Genomic DNA, 25,951 nt, shown 5'->3' with positions numbered 1-25,951 from the left:
GATGTTCAGATGTCTCAGTAACCATTTACAGCAAGATAATAGTTGCAACGGTTTCTTCTGTAGATAATCGGCCGAGATGGCGTTGTTACTAAGTTATTGGACTTGGGTGTGGGAGAACTGCGGTTCATCCAGATCTAGGCGCATGTCAAGGCAGTTCCCTCAAAATGATCATCCCATATGTCCTGTCCCAGCCTTGTCGATTGCGAGACTAGACTCTAACGACCATGTATTCGATGGAGCGTTAAACCCTCTACACCACTCCTTTTGCTGAAATTATAAAAGTACTGTCCCATGTACAGAGCTTGTAAGCCCACATGATTAATGTTTCTTTGTTACTGTAAAATGTGTTTAGATTTTTAAAAACAAATTAATGATACATAGAAAAAAAATTTCTGCTTATACTATGCTTTGCGCTTGGATTTTATTACTGTTAAATTACCGAGATGTTGATCTCAGCACACCGCCACTTGTGTGGTTGTGCATATGGTGAAATTATGAGAAAGTTAATTGAAAAACAAAAGCAGCCTGCATTCTGATCGGCATGTTTGGAGATACTGTAGTGATGACAACCTCATAAGGAAAAGTCATTCGTAATGAGCATGAAGGTAGTGATAACTGTAGTGTATTGTGCATGTAATAATAATTACGGTAGTTTGCAATCATAGAAGGAGATATCAGAGTGTTAGCCCGAAATAAAGGATACCTTATTACTATGCTGTAGTAACGGATCAGTAACGTTCATAGGTAAAGTCTGTGTACTGCATTTGATTTGATGTGACGTAGACTTGCAAGCTGGTTGGTAATATTTAGGAGTATTTCTAAATTCTTTACGTATATGTTATTTCTTGACTATGTTTCTGTATCTTGTTCCTTCTTGTCGTATTGCCGATTTCTTGTCGCATTACTGATTTCTTGTAAATGTTTGAAAGGCATATTGCCATTTCTTATTTTCCATTGTGTTCATTTCTGGCAATGTAATTTATAGTGCGAGGTGTCTAACATTTTCACCTCAAATAGCTTTTGACTCGTCGAAGTTACCTGCAGTCCCTTTTCAGCTAGATGGATAGTGAGCAAGATCTCATGAAAAAGACTATCCCGTTTTCTGAGCTTCATTAATTACCGAGATGTAACGCTATTTTTTTTCTACCAGAATAGCAGATCTATATGAGACAAATTCACTGATACTGACCTTTTATGTGTCTTACGAGAAATTGCAAAACAAAAAATATCGAACATGAGAATTTTGTACTGTTGTTGCGGCCGCTTGTCAGGGCGTTATAAGTTCACGCCCCTCTCCATGGAAACATGCGCTGCCTGGTTGAGACGTAAAGTCATGACTGAGTGCTAGACTTTACACAGGCTTAAACATATTTTTTGTTATTTTTTTTCTTTTTTTATTTAGTCGAAAGTCATTCAGACTGATTTACGGCCAGATAAAGTATCTCTTATCTCGACGACGCAGTTAACAGGTGGAGCTACTTTCCGTGGCGAATGGAGCTACCTGAGTGCGTTCCACTCGAACGCCCCAACGACAGCACAATAGTCCTCATATTCAATGTATTTTCTAGTCAAACTTACCAATGAAATATGTTATTGAATTTGTCTCATGCAGATCTACTGTTGCACGGCAAAAAATTCGTGTGTCTCGTTTTAAGACAGAAAATTGATGGCTCTACCTTGGTGATTAAAGAAGTTGCGAAGTCGCTTCAGTTTCATGAGTCCCTAATCCCTGTTCGTTTCAGCGAAGAGAGATTGTAAATTCCTTGAACGAGCCAAAGGTTATCTGAGGTGAAATAGTTGAGCTCATCATCCTGGATATACAGGGTGTACCATAATTAACATCGAAAGATGACACTGATGAAAGCACACGATAATTGAAGCAAAATCGTTCCAGTATATATGGGCTTGCAAAAGAGCCGTTTTCGAGAAAAAAACAATGTGTGGTTACGAGCCTACAACGACTGCAGCGAGAAATATTGTCTTTACTAGTAATTCCGCAATCAGGTCCCGTCACCACGTCATCCTCTTCCATGTGACGTCATTCCGATGTGGAATGAAGCGGCACTGGGCTCTCGCGACAGTCGTCGGATAGTCAGACCTTAGAGCCGATACTTCTCACCATTCAAGTAGCTCCCTCTTCCGGTTCTTCCACCAAGGAAAAAAATCCTTCGCAATACCGCGAAATACACTCGGGTCTTGCGCTGACGTCAGGTGCGCTGACCATTCAGCTACGGAGACGGAGGAAATATTGCCAAATGCAAACGTATTTGAAATGTGAACGTTTCGATTAATACTTCACTTAACTGGTCTCCACACTTTCAAGCATTATTGAACTACAATACTACTTCAGCGCGATAGCTGCTACAATGTACTGTACGCTAGTATCGCCCTCCCCCCCTCTCCCCGCCCCCGCACCCCACGTATTATCTCGTGAAGCTTGATAAGGCTATACAATTCGCTTTCGCTGCTCCATTTCTTAAACCGAATCAGTTGGAGTGCTGTACATTTTTGAGATGAACCCAGACAGAAAAATGCAAAGGGCCGAGGTTAGATGACCTCACAGGCCACATTACAGACCCTGCCTGACCTGTCTGTCTTGGACCATATCGGCGCATTAGATGTCGTCTGTGGGTGTCCCAGCATGCATCAACCAAATTCCTCAGCCATGGTCTGTGGGTGAAATTTGACCCCAATAAAAATCGAAAAGCTTACGTGCCCTATTCGTCTTTACTGCTAGTATAATACTTTATAGTGAAGGCAGTGGTGGCTCGTAACGATAAATCCGCAATTATCTCGCAACCGGCTCTGTAGCGGGCCCATGGATACTGGAACTTTACCGCTTGTATTATCGTACACTTCCACTCGTGCCAGTCTTCGCTACTTATTGTGATACTCCCTGCATATGTCTGACACGCTGTCATTCAAGTTGGACGAATGAGCAAAGTGATTTGACTTGTGTGAGATTTGTCACTGCCTAAGCGTACCACTAGAGACACTCCTGGCAAAGACAAGCCGGCAAGCGGCAGCGGCTGCAGGCGCCGTCTGCCGGTTTGTTTTGCCGGAGGTGTTGCCAGCAGTGTAGCCCTCCTGCCCCCGCTCCCCGGCTCGGAGACTAATACCCGCCTCTCTTTTCATTCCAGTGCCAACCCCCTGGCACGAACCTCCACAGCTGCCACATCCCGGGATGCGACAAGGTAAGCACCCAGTCCAGACCAATGCACCTCCCAGGAGGCTCACGCTGTCTGTCGACACCTCCACACGCTCACGCGCACATACACGAACGCACACACACACGCACACACACACACACACACACACACACACACACACACACACACACACGCGCTCCTCCCCGCTTTGTCTCTCTCGTAGTGCTGCAATAACAGCTCCCTGCAAATCACCGGTTACTCATTCACGAATATCCGCCCTCACTCCTTCGCTTTTGTAGTATATTTGGAACACTTACTCTTGCAGTGCTCATACCTCTGTTGTTTGCTTCCTTTCCTGCACTTAGTAGCTCTCTATAATCCCTAACTAGTGGTGGTTTCCTTGCTTAGTGGTAGAATCTCTGCATGCTGCTGCCTTGTAAGAACTTAGCTTAACATGGAACGTTGCTTACATTAACTAGTACACTGCTGTAAAATAGGTATAGACCTAACATATTGTGTGCTACAACAGAGGTCCCGAGATGATGCCTTGTGGAACGACAGAATTCAACGAGTAAATGACCGCAGAACCAAGCAAGTATTTGTTCCCGTGAAGTTTACAGAAACAGCAGAAATGTAGAAAACGAACTTGCTGCAGACTGCAATGCAATAAGCTGTATTACAGGTAGACAATGAAATTTAAAAGTCCAAACAGACTCTGCTTACGTACTATCGGAGTCGTTTCTTAGAAACTTTTCGATACAAATACTTGGGATCTCTGTGTTACACGATGTCTAATTATATTGAGGGCAGTCAACAGGAAACGACACAGATGGAAAAATTAATCGCCATAACTCTTGGTACGTACATTTATGCCACTGTGAGACAAAAAGACGATCAACCCCTTCATGGAAAAATGTTTACGGTTTCATGATCGTATCCAGGCGTCCCGACACAAATCGACGGACGCGAATGCCTTTCTTCATGGCTCCAATAACGCAGAAATCACAAGGAGATCGGTATTCTATGGAGGATGAGTATGAGCTCCCCAGCAAAACTTCTGCAGCGTCGTCGAAACAACCTTGGCAACATGAGGGCAGGTGTTTTGTCCGCAGGCTGTTTAGAATATGCTGTAGAAGTTTCTCTGGGAAGCCCTTACAAATGGTTCAAATGGCTCTGAGCACTATGCGACTTAACTGCTGAGGTCATCAGCCCCCTAGAACTTAGAACTATTTAAACCTAACTAACCTAAGGACATCACACACATCCATGCCCGAGGCAGGATTCGAACCTGCGACCGTTGCGGTCGCGCGGTTCCAGACTGTAGCGCCTAGAACCGCTCGGCCACCTCGGCCGGCGGAAACGCTTACACATCCTCCACTCAGTCCTGATCTCGCCCCATGCGATTTCCGTATTTTTGGAGCCTTCAAGAAAGCATTCGTGGCCGTCGATTTACTTCAGACGAAGGGGTGCACACCTGCGTATAATCATGGCTTCGTAGACAACAGTAAACATTTTTGCACGAAGACGTTGACCATAGTGTCTCAAAGTCGATAAATGTACGTATTAACAGTTACTACGATTATGTTTGTAACATTAAACAATTTATTACCCTTTTCCCAACTGTCTCGTTTTCATTTGGTTGCCCCTTATATTATAATAATAGGTAACATGGACTGAAAGTGGTTATTGCGATTACATTTGAAACAATAAGCTATTTATTAAATTTTTTCCATTTGTTTCGTTTTCAATTGGTTGCCCCTTATGCTATAGTAATAGGTGATATGGTCCGAAAGTGTCACTGGGGTTGAATCCGACAGAACAAGAGCTAACAGCATGCAGAGATTTCATATAGCAATTAGAAAATGTACTTTCTACAATAACATATTCATTTCCTGAAGTAGACACACTGCTATGACAACGTTTTTACAGTGTTTAAGCGAGTCTTCATTGGTTGGTTGGACAACATATGACACATTTTCTTAACGAAACAAGCACACGACGCAAGAATTTTACTTCCGATACATATCCAACAGCTGTGTGGGGTCATTAAGGTGCAGAATCTGGCAAGAACAACGATGCGTAGAGGCTTACAGGATTTTTTATTGTATGTCTAAGAGCTCTTCAGTTATAGAGAGACAGCTAGAAGGTCGAAGACAGAATTACAGCTCAACTTTTTTCAGTAGAGAATGTGTAAATAAATTGCCTTGAATTATTTTCACTAAGGGTACAGTAACAGAATTCTCCAGCAGTTCTAGACGAAGAAGAGGAGAGAATATAAAATGAAAATTAATAGGCTCGTAATTGGGTGAACGAATAGAAATAACCATTGATCTGAAACCTTAGTTTTTCGCGGCATGTAAGATGTTCAAATAGCTTATGGGAACACGGCCTGGTGACGACTTCAGCAACCGCCGATATTTCCACATGGCATACTTTCATTTTCAAGGCACAAATATAGCAAGTAAGTTGTGTGGGAGGGAAAGCTTCCTTGTTCCATTTGTACCTTGAAAATCACGGAGTGTGCACATGTCGAAGACGTCACGCGGCTGTATTCCCTTTAGTTATTTGAGTGACTATTGATTTGTAAAAAGATAAAATAAAATTAATAATTATTGGTGAAGGAACTGATCGTCGTAGGGACGCAGTCGGTAATTTTTCTAGTGCCCCATGTGCAAACGTTGGTAGTACTTTTATTTATCTGTCGATCACTTTTACAGGGAACATGTCCAAAATACTCTTCGCTGCGTAGTCTACAGCTGCTTGTTGCGTGTTTGTGTAGATGTTGATGTCAATTACATAATCAACTGTCACTAACGTCGTAGTAGAAATGCATGAAGTTGTGCCCAATTTATAGTATTACTTTGTAACTATAGCGTCTCCACTATATTTATAATGTCTTTTAAAACCTCGATTTTTAATATAATGATACAAAATACAATATACAGTGGCTTGTAGCGTATTTGTGTAAATGTAGATGTCACTTACAGAATGTCCCATCGTCAATAGGGTATCAGTCCTAAAGGGCATGTGACCGTTATTTTTGTGCTTGTTTGCCATTGCAGTGTCGTCCTACATCTATAAAGTTTTTGTAAAATCTCGATATTTAATATAATGGTGCGAAGTAGCCTCCACTGTGCATTCTACCGTGCCCTGTGGCGTATTTGTATAATGTAGATGTCAAATACATAATTCACCGTCACTAGTACCATACCAGTCATACATGCCCATGACTTTGTGAGCGATATTTTAGTGTTTGTTTGGCACTAGAGCGCCTTCACTGCATTTCTGAAGCCCTTGTAACGCCACGATATTGAGAGGATGGCGCGTGTGTTGCAGGTGTACGGCAAGACGTCGCACCTCAAGGCGCACTTGCGTTGGCACACAGGAGAGCGGCGGTTAGTCTGAAACTCACTACACTCGCTAATCACATACTTGACTTCGTGATCGATATTTCAGGTGAAGGTAAATTCTTCTGGGAGATTTGGCAGCGGCGCATTCCTCTTCAGTCTACTTCTCCAAAACACGACGTTTCGTCGCCTCTGCTGGGATCTTCGTCAGGAGTCTTCTGGTGTTCGTCTGGGTGACTTAACACTGTCGGAAACCTGTGTCGCGTTCCCTTCTAAAAGCACATTTTGCTGTGCTCTTTACGAAGAAGTGGAGAACTGGGTAAAACTTCTTACATTATCACTGATGGACCATCGTCATTGGTATAGGCCTACTACTTCAGTATTTATACAATGTAAAGACGGTGGACTCGTACTCGAGAGGACGCGGGAACCAATCCCGGTTATCCAACACAGATTTGGTTTTTCCTTAATTTCCCTAAATCGTGTAAGTCGAATGATTGCTTTGAAACGGAACAGCCGATTTCCTTGCCCCAATCGGTGTTTGCGTTCCTTCTCTAATGACGCCGTCGTCGACGGGGCGTGAAATCCTAATCTTCCTTACTTCTGTTAGTTACTTCCTTAATGGCGAGAAGCCACGGGCCAAAAGTATGTAGCTACCACCTGTGTAGAAATTACGGTCATTCTTAGAGATATCTTCATGCTATCAAGAAAGTAAATGCCTAGTCAAGGTGCGCGAAGTATATAAACTATCAAGATGGCGGCAAAATAACTATGATATTTCGGCAGCATTCTCCCTCTCTTTCGCCTCCAGCGATTAGTGCCTACCCAATGACGATGGCCCACCAACAGCAGTGAAATGGAAACAATTACCAAGGAACCACCTTGTCGGCAAGACAACAGTAATCCAGGGTGGACTACTGGAACAGTTTTCAGGCGAGCAGTAGCATATTGATTTGTTGCAAACAACTTTTATTTCTGCAGTGTTGCAGCCTTACAGACCGGAAGGGAAAGAAGTACGCGCCGTCTCCCTTCCACCAATGACAGCGGTGTGCTAGCCAATCGAAAAACGTCAATTGCCCTTAAGCGCCCGTATGTTGGCAACATTCTCCCTCTCTTGCTATCAGCTATTATGACCTAACCAATGTAACCGGACGAATTTTATTTAAAATATTTTCTGTAAACAGTACAACACAGCTGTTATGTGTTTAAAGAACGGCATAATGTAACCAATCAAACTTGGAGGATGGGCGTGAAGTCTTTCCTCAATTACAAAAATTATTAGATGTTGTTATGTGGTTTGTTGCAAATGGTAGCTTAACCCAGGATACAATTCCACATTCTCTCCGTTTGTTGCTCTCAGAACGTACGCGGTATTCAACTTTTCTCTATGTGTTTATCAACATCTGTCCCGTTCCCGCCTCTACAGCATCTCGTATTCGCGCCGTAAGAGTTAGAACGTTAGTAAGTGGTGAAATGTCTGGTGAACGTGGCGAACACGATGGCCCGTCTCTACCGATCTGCCTGGAAAGGTTTCAAAAAAATGTGTGTGAAGTCGTATGGGACTTGACTGCTAAGGTAATCAGTCCTTGAGCTTACACACTACTTAACCTAAATTATCCTAAGGACAAACACACACACCCATGCCCGAGGGAGGACTCGAACCAGCCGCACAGACCGTGGCTGCAGCGTCTTAAACCGCTCGGCTAATCCCGCGTGGCGGAAAGGTTTCATCCAAGAACTGGCGAACAAATAAACTGCCTGCGTGGCGGTGCGCCGCAGTTGAAACTGCCGTAACTGAGGTGTCAGGACACATGTAGAAGACGGTGTGACCCCGCCAATACCCATGGACAACATTGATCCAGTTTATCAGTTGTTGTATATCTTAACAAGACACGGCTGCAAGGGAAGTAGCCACGACATTTTATTTTTATTGCTCTTGTTTACGCTGGTCGTTTTTAGAGATCCTTGAACATTAATTCTGACGATGAGGGCTTGACCTTCAAAACGCGTAATTCTAGTGTTTCTTACCCTGCATGTAAGTGGTTGATTCAACATACTGACTTTTACAACCACGACCCCATACCCTTTGTGGAGAGAATCAAAGCACATGTACAAGCGGATCTACAAAATTTCCATTCGCAACAAGCTGCATAGCTGTACGAAACGTAGCTTCTTAGAAATAAATTTTTGTAATCAGGGAAAGACTGTATATTTATTTATTCGTAGACAACGAAACTCGGTGACAAGACCAACTTGAAGTAACGGCTTAACTTTACATCTGGTTGAAGGAAAGTTTCTTCGCGGCAAATACATAAATGTTTTCCGTTGTATGCGAATGTGTTTGTCACATCTGCTGCAACCGAAAACAGTACTGTATTTGTGCCGAGGAACTTCCCTTGACCTTGATTTACCTTAATATGTGAAGTGAAAATGGTCGCTGGATCGAAACTGTTTATCTGAGGTGACGTAAGTGATGAGATACCTGCTAATATCATGTCGGACCTCCTCTTGCCCGGAGTAGTGCAGCAGGTGGACGTGGGATGGACTCAACAACTCAGTGGAAGTCCTCTGCAGAAATATTGAGCCACCCTTCCCCTATAGCAGTTCATAATTGTGAAAGTGCTGCCAGTGAAGAATTCAGTGCACGCACTAAACTCTCGATTATCTCCCGTAAATGTTCGACAGGGTTTTTGTCGGTCGATCTGGCCGCAAAATCTTTCGTTCTAACTGTCCACAATATTCTTCAAACCACTCACGAACAATTGTGGGCTGTTGGCAAGGCACATGGTCATCCACCAAAATTCCATCGTTTTTTGGGTACATAAAGTCCACGAATAGCTGGAAATGGTCTCCAAGTAGCCGAACATAACCACTTCCTGTCAATGATCAGTTCAGTAGGTCCAGAGCAGCCAGTCTATTCCGTGAAAACACAGGCCATAACATTATGGAGCCAAGAACAGCTTGCACGGTGCCTTCTTGAGAACTTGCCCCACTCGAAACCTAACGTCAGCTCTTACCCACTGACATCAGGACTCTGTAACAAGGCCACAGTCTTCAGTCCCCATTTGGTCACGAGTGCAGGAAAAGCGCTACAGGCGATGTCGTGCTGTTAGGGAAGGCACTCGCGTCCGCCGTCTGGTTCCATAGCCCATTACGCAAAATTTCGCCGTACTGTGCTAATGGATACGTTCGACGTACGTCCCACATTGACATCTGCGATTATTTTACGCAGAGCTGCTTGTCTGTTAGCACTAACATCTCTGCAAAAACGCCGCTGATCACGGTCGTTGAGTGAAGGCCGTCGGCCACTGCGTTGCCCGTAGTGTGAGGTGATGTCTGAACTTTCGTATCCTCGGCGCACCCTTGACACTGTGGATCTCTGAATATTGAATTCTCTAACGATTTCCGAAATTTAATGTGGTATGCATCAAGCTCCAGCTACAATTCCGCGTTTAAAGTCAATTCCCGTCGTGCGGTCATAATGACGTCGGATACCTTTTCGCCCGAATACAAATGACTTTTCCGCCAATGTACTGCCCTTTTATACATTTTGTACACGCCACTACCACCATCTCTACATGTACTGGGAGATCAACCCCATGTCATTCCAAGCACGTGTGTCAATTTTTACCTCTCTATCTACATTATTCCGTGGTTTATTAAGTTTTCAAATTTATACTGACTTTTTGATCACCCGGTACATTTCGCTACCCTTTTACATTTGTCACCTCAGTGTAAGATCTTTGATTGGTTCCATCATGCCATTCTATGAAGAATTTTGTCCATCAGTTCCATTTCTTCGGAAAAAGTGCAGAAATACACAGTTTTATGAGTCATCACTGCATTAGTTTCCAATTTTGTCCGGTCACCCAGAAGCGCCAGAAAACTCCTGACGAGGATCGAAGCGGAAGGGACCGAAACTTCGAATTTCGGAGAAGAAGTTTCAAGGGGGACGTAAAGCATCCTGATCTCTTAGCAGATTTTACTTTCAATGACAACGGCCACGAAAGCCTCTGCAGACTTAGATATTGCAGGTCTTTGTCTGGTGCTACAGCGCCTTCACAATATAATTTATTTCTTATTAAAGTCGCCTTCAAGCTGCCGTGTGTAAAAGAGGCGCGCTCGCTGTTGCAGGTGTACGGCAAGACCTCGCACCTGAAGGCGCACTTGCGCTGGCACACGGGGGAGCGGCCGTTCGTGTGCAACTGGCTCTTCTGCGGCAAGCGCTTCACGCGCTCCGACGAGCTGCAGCGCCACCTGCGCACGCACACGGGCGAGAAGCGCTTCGCGTGCCCCGTGTGCAACAAGCGCTTCATGCGCTCCGACCACCTGGCCAAGCACGTGAAGACGCACAACGGCGGCGGCTCCGGCTCCGGCTCCAAGAAGGGCAGCTCCGAGTCGTGCTCCGACTCGGAGGACGGCGCGTCGCAGCCGGCGGCGTCGCCCGCGTCCGTGGCGCACACGCCCCCGCTCGATGACGTCAAGCCGCCGGGGCTGGTCTGAGCCCGGTGGGGTCCCGCGCTGCTGTACCCGCCCTACCACCACTAGCAGCCGCCGGACCCCGCCCCGGACACGACGCCCGGCCTCCCAGCACCGCTGCCCGCCGACGCCCACTGCCGGGGAAAACGCCCGCACGAGACACCGCCGCCTCCGGCGTCAGTGTCCGATCCGACGTTTGCCGCTGTGCTCCGGCGCCAGCCGATTACCGAGTACACAAATCCAAATCAGACATGTCTGGTATTCCTCCTTTGCGGACCTTCGATCGTCTTTGAGATAATCGAATAATGGAACAGAATCGCGGTTGTCTACATTACATCAACACACAAGTTACGTCCGAAACGCCAAACTGTACAACATTTCCATCGTACCACGTCTGCAGCTATAATCAGAACTGATCTAATGGTAACTTTACATCTATTGTCAACCGTCATTTACACGGGACAATTTTTCACTTACTATTTATACTGAATCGGTGAAGACTGAGACTTTTGGGAAGAGTCCGATTGATTTCGTAGCAGTAGTGCAGGAGTTGGAGTGACATCTCAGACAGCTCAGTAATACCATTGTCTGCAAAACATTATAATCCAGAATGAGATTTTCACTCTGCAGTGGAGTGTGCGCTGATATGAAACTTCCTGGCAGATTAAAACTACCGAGACTCGAACTCGGGATCTTTGCAAGTGCTCTGCCAATGAGCTACCCAAGCACGACTCACGCCCCCTCCTCACAGCTTTACTTCTGCCAGCTGCTCATCTCCTACGTTCCAAACTTCACAGAAGCTCTCCTGCTAACCTAGAGAGCACTTGCCTGCGAAAGGCAAAGATCTCGAGTTCGCGTCTCGGTCCGGCACTCAGTTTTAATCTGCCAGGAAGTTTCAAAACATGATAATGTAGGTTCCAGTCCCTGGCCAGCACACGCCCTGAATGTAACAGTGCTACAGAATGTATTGCAATTACCTCAGGAGAAATGGGTCATCGCTACCTACTGAATAGAAGAATTCACTTATGGTCACAGTATAATGTGTAGAACCGCCTGTCTTTGATCACTTTGTTGTTCACCAAGTAATCGTGTTTCCCGTTTATAGTACTTCGTACTTTCTCAAGGCGTAAGTAAGAAAAAGCACTGATGGACCTAACATGTCATAGAATTGCACCTTTTCAAGGTAAGAATAGAGGGGTATTGAACGAGAGTGACACTCTACACATCGTGAAATGATGTAAATTACATGAACTATTGCCAATGTAAATATTCTTAACACTAATCGCAGTTAATTGTGTCTAAGGAGATAACTTTATTGCGATATCTGTTAAGCGTTAACATTGCCAATGACTCATTAATTTACATCCTCTCATGATGTGCAGTATTTTACATTCGTTCAGTTCTTCTTACGCTGAAAACTCTCAGTTCTGACGATGACATGCCACCTCAAAGAATACCCCTGTCCTTTTTAGTCACCCTTGAAATCCTTCCCCCCGCTATCCTCTCCACAAATTACTATCTTCACCTATGGAAACCTCCCAAAATCCAGGCTCCTACTGATACTTCCACCTATCGTCCCACGTGCCTCACCTCACTCTTTAGCAAGATCTTCGAATAAGTGATCTCCCGACGCAACCATTACACCTGAACCAACATCGCCTCCTACTGTTAACCAGTGTTGCTTCCGTCCCAATCTCTCCTCTGATGACCAGCTCTGCACCACTCCCATCTCCTGTCCAGCCAGCTCAACTCCCGTTAATACGCTATTTTTGGCTCCCTCGACCTAGACAAAGCCTATGACCATGTATGGCACTCTGGTCTCCTTTTCAAACTCCAGAAGCATGCACTTCCGGGTAACCATTTCCGCCTTACTGAATCTGTTTTATCTAATCGACCTTCCTTTGTCACTGTTAACAATATCAGTTCCCGTACTTTCCAACTCACTGCAGGAGTGCAAGGCTCTGCCCTCTTTCCTCTACACTTCGATATTCCAAAAACACCTCCATCAATCCACTTCCTTCAATATTGCGATAACACTGCTTTTCTTGCCCTCTACCCTAAACTAAAGAAATCGCAAAGATCGCTCCAAATTCACCTCAATCAGTTTGACTCCTGGTGTAAACAAGGGCTTCGTAAGGTAAACCCTGTAAAACTCAGCCAGTAGTTAACTAGCACACTGAAATATCTTGGGCTGATAGGCTACTCGACCGGTAACTGACAAGGAAACCTCACCTACTAGCCATCCAACTGAAAGCCCACAACATACTAAAACTACGAAAACTTCTAACTTGCGGATTACAACCTCTCCAACAATTCTCCACACTTATAAAAACTCGATCCGACCTATCCTCTGCTATGCAAATGTTACATGGATCTGCATCCCGCCAAAGTTCCCTTCAAATCCTCGAACACCATGCTCTCTGTCTTGCCTTCCACCTCTGTTTAACTTCCTCCACATGGATGCTCTACTATCGCATCAAATTTCCACCACTCCGCATCCACATTGAACACCTCTGCATTCCTATTCTATTCGCAAGCTATAACCGACATTGTGTACCTTCTGATCAGCAACCCTGGTATGCTGCCGCGCCTTTATCAACACGTCCCACCGTCCGATAGACTACATATCTTCTCCCAACGCAACATGAACCAACCCCCTCTCCCGGAAAATGAGATCCGCTGGGAAATTTATTCCTGATATAATCTTTACCTCTTTCCCAACTATCCAGCTCTACATCATGGCTCCTTTCTCCTTTTCCCTCTCTATTCATCCCCGCCCTTTTCCTCTTGTTACCACTACCTTGTCCACACACCAAACACCTCCCCACTATATGTATTTTCCACCTCCTGTTTTCCCTCTACCCACCCACCTCCATATCTATAATTTTCCGGCCTGACAGACCCCTATCGTTTCTGCCCACACGTCTCAATCTTGAGGGACATATTCTCTCCTTCAGAGATAGCTCACAGTGCAGGTCCTTCAGCTTTTTCAGTGCAGTGCTTCAGTGCTTTTTCTCCGAAGAATTTCATCATTTTGCCATGTGGTTTTAAAATGGATACATTTTCGTTTCCTAGACGTCAGTCTTTGATTTTAAATTAAAAAACAGCCCTAACGTGTTTTTTCTTCACGTCTTTCATATATTTCTTAAAAAACTCTCATGGCTGATGAGCGGAATGTAGTACCACTGACAGCCCACCCCTCGCCCCATATGGGCGGAAGGGTGGGCTGTCAGTGGATTAAATAACAATAAACGGAGAAAAACGATCACGTTTATACATATCGGATGGGATTTTAAAGTCTGACAGGTGTTGAAGCAAAATCTTTTGCAGTACGCTTGATAATGGTCTTAAAGTACTATTGATAATGGTCTCAAGGCCGAAATTGTAATTGTGAAATAAATAGTCTCCACATTTAACAGAGAATATAATGTCCTTCAAAAAATTTTACATGATTGTTAATGCAAACCACGAGAAGTTGATCATTGATGGAGACGTTTTCGTTAATGTACAGCTTTATACGTTACTTTACGTCACAATCAGGAAGGATAGCTATTGATACCACACATTCTTATTGACTCTAAAAATGACCAAAATGCGCTATGAAATTCCTCTACCGCTACAAGTTTCAGGACTAAATTAAAGTTCACTGGGTGAAGTATTTAGAGAGAGTAAATCTCTTGGTCAGACGTGAACAGGACTGTTAGGAAACGACATGTGTGCTGCGTTGGTTTCATAACCGTCTTCGAAAAGTAGGAGGGAGATGTTGGCAGATCCAAGATCTGAGTCCTGCTTTGAAGCGTAAATAGGCAGCTAAGGAAACCATGGTGGCGTAAGCACGAAACAAAAATATTGAGTTGTTGCGTAGAACGCAATGCTTAGATTCCACACTACCCTATTAGGCATTAAAATGAGATTCCTGTATCGAAAGTGAAGCTGAAACAATGTGATGTGACGCAACTTTTCCGTGTTTACTGTGTTGTCGCCGAAAGAGCTATACCTGTCGATAATTACAGAAGCAAAGGACGTAACTTAGTGGAGCTGATGTGATAAAAAATACACCGCTGGTAGTAGATTTGACCACTGTTCATTTCCACCATTACTTCTCAGCTAACAATTTAAGAAGTTACACTTTTTTGTCGTTCGACGTAACGAACGCAGACGAAATTTAAATTTCTTGTGACTGACTTGAATAATAATGTCCTTATGTGACTCAAGTTCTTATGAAATAGTCTCATCAGATCCTCAGCCAGTCGAGCACATTTCTCCCAAAACTAAATTATTACATCAGTGAAACATCCTGGGTTAATACCTGACCGAATAGTAGTGTACAGCTAAAGTAACTTTTCAACTAAGACATTATCATTGGTTTAGTATTTCACATAAAAGACGTTCGCTAGGCGAATAGTGCCCTTTTCACGAAATCGCAGTGTCGTGTGCAAGAAAGAATGAAAGGCTTGTGTAGTTTAGCAGCTGACCTCGTGGATGCTGTTGAGGTGGAAGTGAGGAGAGAGAGGTTTTGCTGTCGGAAGTGATTCTGGAAGTTTCACCTGGCAGTCTAGGCAACTGGGCGAGCAAGGGTGCGTGATGGGCTAACATATCTCTGCCAAAGAGATACGCTTTGCATGGAAGATTAACACTGCAGCTTTCACAGACTACTGAATTATTTGAAAAAGAGTTTCTGTCATGTACATACTATACATATTATAATTAACTTGTATTATACGTATGCTATATATTATATAATAATAGTAATTACGAATTTAATGAGAAGACCAATATGGGCTTGAGTCATAAGCTGAACTGTGAATATTTTTGAAAGGTGCACGTCGATTCAGCCCCCTCCTACTACTACTACTAAATGTGTGTATGTGACATTATGTATCTGTATATATATGTATCTGATTTCCTGCAAATATCTCACAGTATTTGGTCTTATGTACCCGACAGACACAAACCAGTTTCACATATCAGAAAAAAAGCGGCAGCAGAAGCCTGCAGCTTTTTGCTGCACTTGTAGAGGGACAACTCCCGCTTGAAAAAAAAATTATTTAATTTTAAAAAAGAAAGAATGACAAAATTTTTGTATTGCTTCTTGCAAATGAATTAATGTAACTGAAAGTGAGCTGATGTTTTCACAAATAAAATAACTTGAGGGAAGAATACAAAATTTGTTGTACGCATTGTCTTATTGACTCCTAAACGATACGAAGCAGTTCCTTCCATTTTCCCCTGATACAGATTTTTTTTCAAACTTTTCACCGTTTAGTCAAGATGTTCAAGAAAAACAGCGTTGTTGTTTTTTAAATTTTGTTTATGATGCTTACATAATTTGAAAAAGACTTGGTCTGCATTCTAGCACTAACTATTTATTTCTACGCTAGTTGACACACCCGGCACAGCCTGGCGTCAATTTTACCAGTTTCCTATCACAAACGTACACAATGAGTGAGCTGTGTTCGTAGGGAAACACAGAAAAAAATTAATATCCATGTATTCGTGGTAACACCTTCGAAGTCATGAAACACTCGCAGAAAAAAGTATGCGTAATGTTCAAGTATATAAGTACAGTATTCAGTTCAAGAAACATGATTCTGGACAGTTTCTATACGCTGGGGCAGCTGCTTCGCGTGTCTACAACGCGATTGTGCAAATATCTCTATGGCAACGCCTCTTCACAACTCGGCTACGGTTTTCGCTTAAAGCCGTTTGCGCTCCACAGTTGAAAGCTAACAAAAGCGCCGCCGGGATCAGGAATTTGCTTAAGCTGACTCGACTGTAAGAGTGTCGCAATGGTAAAGAATAAATGTAAAAGAAACTTCATGTAAGATGCGGCATTTTTTTTTTTTCACGTATCTCAGTGTTTATGACGTTATAAGAGGTCTGTTTAAAAAATTCCGGAACTTCGTCCACAAAATTTTCCTACTTTTACCTTTTACCTTTTTTGCATGGTCCCCTTCTAAATACTCTCCTCCACAGTTGATAACACCTCTCCAAACACGTTTATACTTCCAGAAACAGCCTTGGTACGCCTCTTGCTGGACCGCGCCAAGATGCTGCGAATTTTCTTTTGGTGGTGGTAAGTTACTATGGGACCAATCAGCTGAAGTCATCAGTGGAGGATAGTACCTAGAAGAAGACCACGTACAACGAGTAAAAGATAAACGTAGGAAAATTTTGTGTACAAAGTTGCGGAATTTTTTTAACAGACCTCTTATAATGTCACAAACACTGAGATACGTAAAAAAATACCGCATCTCATATGAAGCTTTAGCACATTTATTCTCTACTATTGCGACTCACTACGTAATCTTAAACTAACTTACGTTAAGGACAACACACACACCCATGGCCGAGGGAGGTCTCGAACCTCCGACGGGGGTGAACCACGCGTACCGTGACAACGCGCCGAATTTTCTTTTATCTCGTCTTTCGTTGCAAATCCTCGTCCTTTCAACCGGGTTTTGAATTTTGGAAATAAAAAAGAGTCTACAGGGGACAGTTCTGGAGAGTACGGAGGATGAAGCAACACAGTGATTTGGTTTTTTGTTTAATAGTCACGCAACAACAGGGATGAATGAGCGCGTGTGGTATCGAGATGCAAGAGTCATGAATTGTCTCGCCACATATCCGGCTTCACACGATTTCTCGCAGACGTCATATCCCTATAGTACCACCGGTTAACATTTTGTCCCTGTCACACGAATTTTTGATGAACTGGTCCTTCAAAGTCAAAGAAAACCATCAGCATGGTTTTGGAATCTGACCTGACCTGACGACCTTTTTTGATCTTGGAAAACTTTTTCCGACCCGTTGTGAAGATTGAACCTTGTTCTCGAGATCATAACTGTAGACCCACGTCTTATCACCAGTTATGATTCTCTTAAGGAACATCACGTCCTTATTTGCGCGATCGAAAAGCTCTTCACAGACTGTGAGGCGAAGGTCTTTCTGGTCTTGCCTCATGAGCCTTGGGACGAACTTGACGGCAACACGATGTATTCCAAGATGCTGTATCAGGATTACAAGACATGATCCAACTGAAATGTTATATTATTCTTAAGTCTCTCGGACAGTCAGTCTGCGGTTGGGTTGCACAATTTCGTTGACTTTCCTGAGATGAACGTCGTGGGTAGACGTCGAAGGGTGTCCTGAACGACGATCACCTTTAACTTCCGTCCTATCATTTTTAAACCGTGTGAACCATTCGTAACACCGAGTAGAACGTAAGAACCCATCATCGTAGGCAACTAGCATCATTTGATATGTGTTTGTAAGGTTTACTTCAGTTTAACGCTAAATTTAATGACGACACGTTGATCCTCTTGCTCTTCCGTCTCTAAATTCGCAAAGAATGCGAAAAAACGTTCTGCTCAATACGCCACTGAACAATAACTGCCGCGCGGAGTGGACGCGTGGTTTGAGGCGCCATATCACGCATTGCGCATCCCCTCCCGCCGGAGGTTAGAGTCCTCCCTCGGGCATGGGTGTGTGCGTTTTTCTTAGCATAAGTTAGTTTAAGTAGTGTGTAAGTCTAGGGACCGATGACCTCAGCCGTTTGTTCCCTTAGGGATTCACACACATTTGATTTAGAACAATAACTAACAGACATACAACTATGAAACTTCCGGCAGTCACACATTAAACACAGGCGTGCGCAGGGATGCCAACCGCATTTCACTCCAAGGCACCATTGACGCGAAATTACGAATGTTCTGGAATTTTTTGAGCAGATCTCATATCTCTTGAACTATGTGTCGCACAATAATGTGGATACAGTCAGCGGATACTGCCAGTTAAATACGTTACGAGTGTACTTAGCAACAAAGAAGTAATAAATTTAAATGTCACGCATAAAGCGGCAGATTTGAAAGAATCTCAGCGTTTATGACATCATATTTCCTGAACTATGATAGATGGTTCTTACTGCCACAGTGACTGTTGCCTGACAGTGAAGGATACGTGTAACAAATTTGGTTGAAATTGGTCCAGTGGTTTAGAAGGGGATGACTAACACACACTGCCGCGGGGAATGGCCGCGTGGTTGGAGGCACCGTGTCACGGATTGCACGGCCACTCCCGCCGGAGGTTCGAATCCTTCCTCGGGTATGCGCGTGTGTGTCGTTCTTAGCATAAGATACTTTTAGTAGTGTTTAAGTCAAGGGACCGATGACCTCAGCAGTTTGGTCCCTTAGAAATACACACACATTTGAACATTTTGGCACACACACACACACACACACAAACTTTCATATATACATACATTTTTATAATATGTATGATTATGGAGCCTGATTTCACACAGTGGGGACAAAGTGCGAGAGACTATCCAGGAGATGGAAAGGAATAAACACGATACAATGTACATAGGTCCAGAAACACGTGGTTTTCATAGTAGAGGCCTTCTGTGTACGGTGCATATCAGAGGAGGATGATACTGTTCCCATAGTGACAGCTGTTCTTTTCATTGCACCGCATTTGTTCCTTGTCCTCCAAGGAATCACCGCTTATCAGTGACGCCGTACAGGTGACACGCATCTTCACTTCGTGACGGAAGAAATGCCTGTGGGATTACGAAATGTCAGTTACTGCAGCCCACTTCCAGTGTTTGACAGCGAATGAGATCGAGTCGTCTGCTGTGACGCGATTAAGCATGGTACGAATAAAATGGCCTCAAAGATGAAAATCGTAATTTCCAGGATATGGATTTCTCAAATCTCTTTGTTTTTCCTTCCCAAAGGGGTAGTCTGTCGCAGATCCTCCACATTTCTTTCAAAAGCCTTCTATACAGCGTGTAGCGTGTATAAGTACAGCTACTTCTTTTGGTGATTGAGGCCGGTGTACTGAACAACGTTGCACAAGTATTTACGTCATTAGCAGACTAATAATTATAGCTATTACAAGTCGTATGTTTTTAGGTTGGTTAGCAGCTTCAAGTACACGCGGCAAGAGCAAGACATTAATGCTTATATTCCCTTGGGCAGTAGGTCAGGTGTTGAAGCATGCACATGTGGACGCAGAACTGTTGGACTATACTGATTTGAGTAGTCTTAATGGTACGGTTACGACCGTGCAAAAAAGGTAAGGTATTAAATTATGTGACATATTTGTAGGAAGACAGTTCGACGCAAAGCAAAAACAACCGACACACAGATGTGTGCACATATTAAGGTACTACATATAAAATATATGCACTTATACCCATTACACCCAATATATGTTAATACAAAGCGACTATCCTTTGTTACTTGATTAACCTATTCCGTACACCCAAAATACTAACGTTTTGACTCAAAGGGAACATAGATATCTCATCCAAGGGCTGTTGTTAGTTTCGATTTTCAAACTAAATAGGCAGCATTTTATGTGAAAACTCAATGGCTGCGGTAAACATCACGCTAATAACGTGTAAAAAAATGTTCTGTCCTTAATAACGGCCTCAAGTCGGAGAGAAATGAGAGAATCCATGTTTGTTTAGATAGATCATACCCAGATGAAGCCGCCCATCGGCTATTCCATCTAGTAGAGCTACTAAAGAGCCATGATGTTGATTGCAGCTTTAAGTGCCATGATACTGATTGCAGCTTTGCCACCGCTATTACAAATATTCCACACATGTTTTATTGCATTAGGATTGGGTGACTTAGAGTGGCAGTCTAGGTGCGTTAAGGTGCCTGACTGTTCGTCACATCAGAGCTGTATGGGCGGGTCTTTGAACCTGCTGGCTTTTAAGTCCACTGTGACTTAAGTCTGCGGTGGTGCGTAGTACGACCACCTGTCAGATTACCCGATATTTCCACATCTCATTGAAAGAGCAATAATTGGTCACTGCGGACACTGAAATAGCTTTCTCGTTCATGCTCACGGCAGTCTGAATGAGTAGGAAAAACGCACCGTGAAAATCATAAACGCACTGGTGGCCTGAAATATACTCTCCAAACGCGGTGGGTTTGCCTTTACGTTCACTCGACGATTTTCACCATTTGAAAAAGGTAAAGTCGCAACTCGGTGGACCACCTATACGCCCGCAGTCAGCAACTGTTGAATTTCTGTCCTGTTTGTCTCACTAAAGACGAGTAGCGTTTTGTGCCGCTAAGACTAACGGTTTTTTCAGAGTCCAACCGAATTCCCCTCGCCGGTTTTCTTTTTTCGTAGACTGGTTGAGATGAGTCTACACTCACTGACACCAGCAGTTCCTGTCGAGATTGAAACTGCGTGTCATTGACAAGTCTTGACGGTGATTCCCGATCCCTGTCGGTTAGGTTCTTTTTAAGCCAAAGTTATTATACGTGTTACCTTCCTTATAGACGGACTGACAGTCTGTGTTTACAGTGTTTTTAATGGTAATTAGAGGTTTTGTGTGAGTCAGAGTAGATGTTATGTTAATGATGCAGTAAAGAGTGCATTCCGCAATTTGTTATCTCTGACACTGCAACTGTTGGTTGCTCCCATGGAGGTACAATAAGGCGAGATGACGCTACAGGCTTACTCTTTACGTTGCTTTGAAGCCGGCGCCGTCGTATTAGATGCCCCACGACATTGTCAGACTACTGTGTACAGTTATTTCTTGTTCTTAATTTTTGTCGTGTGCACGCAGCTGTTCTTCGAAATGTTAACTCAAATGACCGAAATACAACTACTACAGCAAACATCGAAACTAAAATTACTTGTATAAAAGAAAATATATCTTGAACAAGTCCAAATTCGAAAGAAGTGCGATTTATTTACACTTAAAACTGTAACCAGGACGATTAGTACACCGATAAATGACGCAAGTTGGCATTTTTGGGAAACCACTTGCACCATAAGCTAATGTTTGAGGAAATTGACACGGCAGTGACGGTTTCACGTTTGCGACGTTATTATATGTATCTCCGAGGTTCCCATTACGAAAAAGAGAGAGATTTAATGGAAATCGACTTTAGCTTTGTACGAGGGTGGACGAGATTCTGCGTACAGCAATCAGACGTTTTGCTCTAGCTAATATCCGCACGATTCTTGTTACGTGCTAATGTTGATTACGCATGAGAAGACAGAGAGCCGCGCGGAGTGGCCGCGTGGTTTGAGGCGCCATGTCACGTACTGCACGGTCCTCCATGGGGTATGGGTGTGTTTGCTGTTCTTAGCATAAGTAGTTTAAGTTAGTTTGAGCAGTGTGTAAGTTTAGGGACCGATGAACTCAGCAGTTTGGCCCCTTAGGAATTCACACACATCTGAACAAGACTGAGAGAATGAAACAGGGCTCTGGTGAGACAGTTCTATAATAATTACTGAATTTCATTTAATTAATTTAAATACCTACTTTTCTCAGTTGATAGTAATGTACGTAGTGTGGATGATACAGAAGGACAAATGTATCAGATTGAGACAAGAGTCCGTCTACCCGAAACAAACGAGTCGAAAGCTATGAGCTAAAATCGTTCTGATACCTCTAGAAGTGGAATAAATGCATCGGTTGTGTTGTTTCTAAGACTGTAGGGTAGTCGACTTACAGAGATGGCAGTATCGACCAAAACAAGGAAAAAAGTCCACTAAATATGGTCACTAAAATGCATACCTGAGGAACTATGAGCACATGTTCATCTTCGCTGCTGTGAAACTCGTGTCCATAGCTCTTAATGTATGCATTTTAGAACACATATTTACTGGACATTTTTTCCTTGTTTTTGTCGATACTACCATCTCTGTAAGTTGCTTCACCTACAGTACCAGTATATGTATTATACTCACAGAGGTACCAGAACTGTTTTGGCTCAAAATTTCGACTAATTGGTTACCGATCCAGGGAATTCTTGTCTAAAATTGATATATTTATCCTTCTCTATCACCCTAGAAAGTTTGTAACATCATCATAGAATTATGCTGTCTATAAACACATTTACAGGCTCGGCGCCTGTAACTTTGACTCTCTGTGGCGTCGTTGGATGACACCGTCGGACATGGGGTCCTATTTGAACTGTTAAGGCCCCTACACGACCTCTGGAAGCGTGTAATTTGAATTGTGAAACACCCCGTATAATGTTTTCTGAGTAGAAGCCGTAAAGAAAGACATTTGTTGATACATCAGCAATTCGAGCAACTTCGTTCACGGTGTTGTCATGAGCACGTCCAAACACGATAGGTCGTTTCTGTCACTCGCTCACGCCTCCACATCGACCCATGTTACTGCACTGACGCCGTACAACCAACTGCCACATACATGCCACTTCTCTGCTGTGGCTTAAGTATGCGGTGGTGGATAGTATGACCGCCTGGTTTCAGTTTCACCTCACAGCGCTCCAAACCAACCAGTCTGCTGTTTTAAGGAGGTGAATATTATTTTGATCGGTGAACTTATTTTCGCGTAAATAAAGATGTATGGTAACATAACAAACTGGCAGATTACTGATATTTCATTGTACATTGCTGACCTCAAATTTATAATACACAGGGAAGGGAATTAAATCTGTTTGTAGTGTAACAACAGCACTTTTGAAAATTTGTAAGAGGATTTATTGGTATGTAAAAAATCAAAAATTTATACAAAGATACGTTAACCGTGTTGATGTGAAAAGTCATTCTGAATTACACTAGTCATCATGGTAACCCGAAAACTTTGTATTCCATTTTTGCATTTTCTGCCAGAAGCGAGCCTAACGGCGCAGAAAATTTGGGATTCCAGACTAACATCAGTCGTTTTCCAATATATTCCGATATATTAATATTCCACGGCTACCTCTGACACCCAACCCTCACCTTTAAGTTTCTACGAGAACGTCGTATGTGCAGTATCTTTTCTTCCAATTATTACGTCTCTTGTGTAAGAGATTTTGGTAAAACGTTTCCCTAGAATTCATCATACTCCTCGGTATGTGATCTGGTACTACGAGAGTAGAATATATTTTTTTCTTTTTACAAAATAATCGTATTAATGCTGCCCTGACGGAGTGTTTCTGAGTGTAAAAGTAGTCACCAGGAATTAAGGGCAGTTATTTGGAGTCACAGTTTTTATACCAACAATAGAGAGGTACATGGCTCTAATCTTAAAACATCAGAACTATTAAATTGTTAGGCCGGCCGTGGTGGCCGAGCGGTTCTAGGCGCTACAGTCTGGAACCGCGTGACCGTACGGTCGCAGGTTCGAATCCTGCCTCGGGCATGGATGTGTGTGACGTCCTTAGGTTAGTTAGGTTTAAGTAGTTCTAAGTTCTAGGGGACTGATGACCTCAGCGGTTAAGTCCCATAACGATCAGAGCCATTTGAACCATTTTTTTTAATATAGTGTTAAAACGACTAAAGCACTCTATAGCCAGGTGTAACACGTCTGGTAACACCAGACGCTTTTTTCGGAACGATTTGTGTTGACCTTATTAACAGAGTGGATTATATGTGGCTGCCCTAAGCCATCATGGGTAGAGCAACAGAGCGTAAGGTTAGACAGTCCCACGATTATTTTCTTTGGTGGCCCTTCCATTCAGTCTGCGGAGAGATTGAAGGGTGAGCGCAGCTAGGCCCCGTGATAGCAGTAGTTCGTTACGTTAGTACAGAAAGGGGTGGAATCAAAAATTGGGAGCTAAGAGCGCTTCTGCTTTTATCTGGATATTAATTAAAAGGTAAATATCTACAAATAGGAAGTTCCGTGGATGGCTGAACTACGATTCATGAACTGATATTATGGTCTGCAGTTAGAAGATTGATTTAAAGCAGTTCTCTACGTTTATTTGTCCCATGCAAGCCTCTTTATCGCTGGATAACCACTTCAACCTACATCTGTTTGAACCTCCTTACTACGAGTATATTCATGCTTAGATCTCTCTAGAGTTCTTATTTCGTCCCTCGCCTCCTGAACCCGCCCCCCTCCCCCCTCTCTCTATGACACATACACACAAAGACACACAAACACACACACACACACACACACACACACACACACACACACACTTCCCTCCAAGACCAAACTGACTGTTTCAGAATGCATCATGATGTGTCCTACCAAACGATTCCTTCTTTCAGTCAAAAAATGCATAACTTCATTTTCTCCGCACTTCTATTCAGTACCTCGGCCTACGCGTCTAATCTCCTGCAACAGCACATTTCGAAAGCTTCTATCCTCTCCTTGCCTGTAATGCTTTCGTCAACGTTTCATTTCCGTACAAAGTAGCTCCCCAGACAAATACCTTCATAAAAAACTCCCTAACATTTAAATTTACATTAGATGTCAGCAAATTCTTTTTTTTTTTTTTAATTGCTTCCTCAGCTTACAGATTGAATAACGCTGGGGACGCGCTACAGTCCTGTCTCATTCCCTCCTCAATCATTGCTTCCATTGCTTCCTTTAGATGTTTGTTGACTCTTTCAGCTGCAGGGTGGTTTCTGTAAAACTTGGAAATAACATTTTGTTTCCTGTATTTCATCCCTTATACCTTCAGTATGTCAAACAGTCAACGTTGTCAACAGATTTCCGTAAATCTACAAATACTATGAACGTAGATTTGCCCTATTTTAGCTCGTCTTCTAAAATCAGTGGCGTGGTGAGAAATGTCCCCTGTGTTCCTAAATCTCTGTGGGGGTTTTAGGGACTTATTACGTGCCCAAAGATGGGCTAATGTTGCCGATGATGCATGATTGTAACATACTAAGGTTTGTCCGCTGGAGGGTGTCATCTGCTGCTTCGGCACAGGCGGGGAGACACCCCCTGCCAGGGAATAGTATGAAACTTTATCTATAGTCTCTGCAGTTAATGAAAGGTACTTTTAAAGCCGCAGTTTGCGTGCAAACTGTACGTGAATACTACTAGGTCTACAACTTCGCTTCCGCCGTTTTTTTCTCGAAGTTCAGGGCTTTATTGTGGAAAACTTACAAATAAATTATGAATCATAGTATTGCCGATCACTGGCCACTACATTCTTCCATCTTTCGGACAGCATAAGAATCCCATGACGGAAGAACTGGGCGTCTTTTGTGGGGCTCCATGAATCGATTCAATTTTGCAGTTGTTCG

The 25,951-nt window shown here is 43.3% G+C and overlaps 1 protein-coding gene across 1 annotated transcript in view; it reads left to right on the top strand.

Annotated features, from left to right (window-relative positions):
- The window catches only part of LOC126474142 (transcription factor Sp8), a 225,387-nt gene extending 209,245 nt beyond the window's left edge, over positions 1 to 16,142 (top strand). The window contains exon 6 of the mRNA XM_050101595.1: positions 10,631 to 16,142. Coding sequence (XP_049957552.1) covers positions 10,631 to 10,999 — 369 coding nt within the window. The 3' untranslated portion in view covers positions 11,000 to 16,142. The remainder of the gene's footprint in view (positions 1 to 10,630) is intronic.
- Positions 16,143 to 25,951: the final 9,809 nt, after the last annotated feature.

This window comes from Schistocerca serialis, chromosome 1, assembly GCF_023864345.2.
Source record: "Schistocerca serialis cubense isolate TAMUIC-IGC-003099 chromosome 1, iqSchSeri2.2, whole genome shotgun sequence".
Lineage (NCBI taxonomy): Eukaryota > Metazoa > Arthropoda > Insecta > Orthoptera > Acrididae > Schistocerca > Schistocerca serialis.
This window is presented reverse-complemented; position numbering and strand designations above follow the sequence as displayed.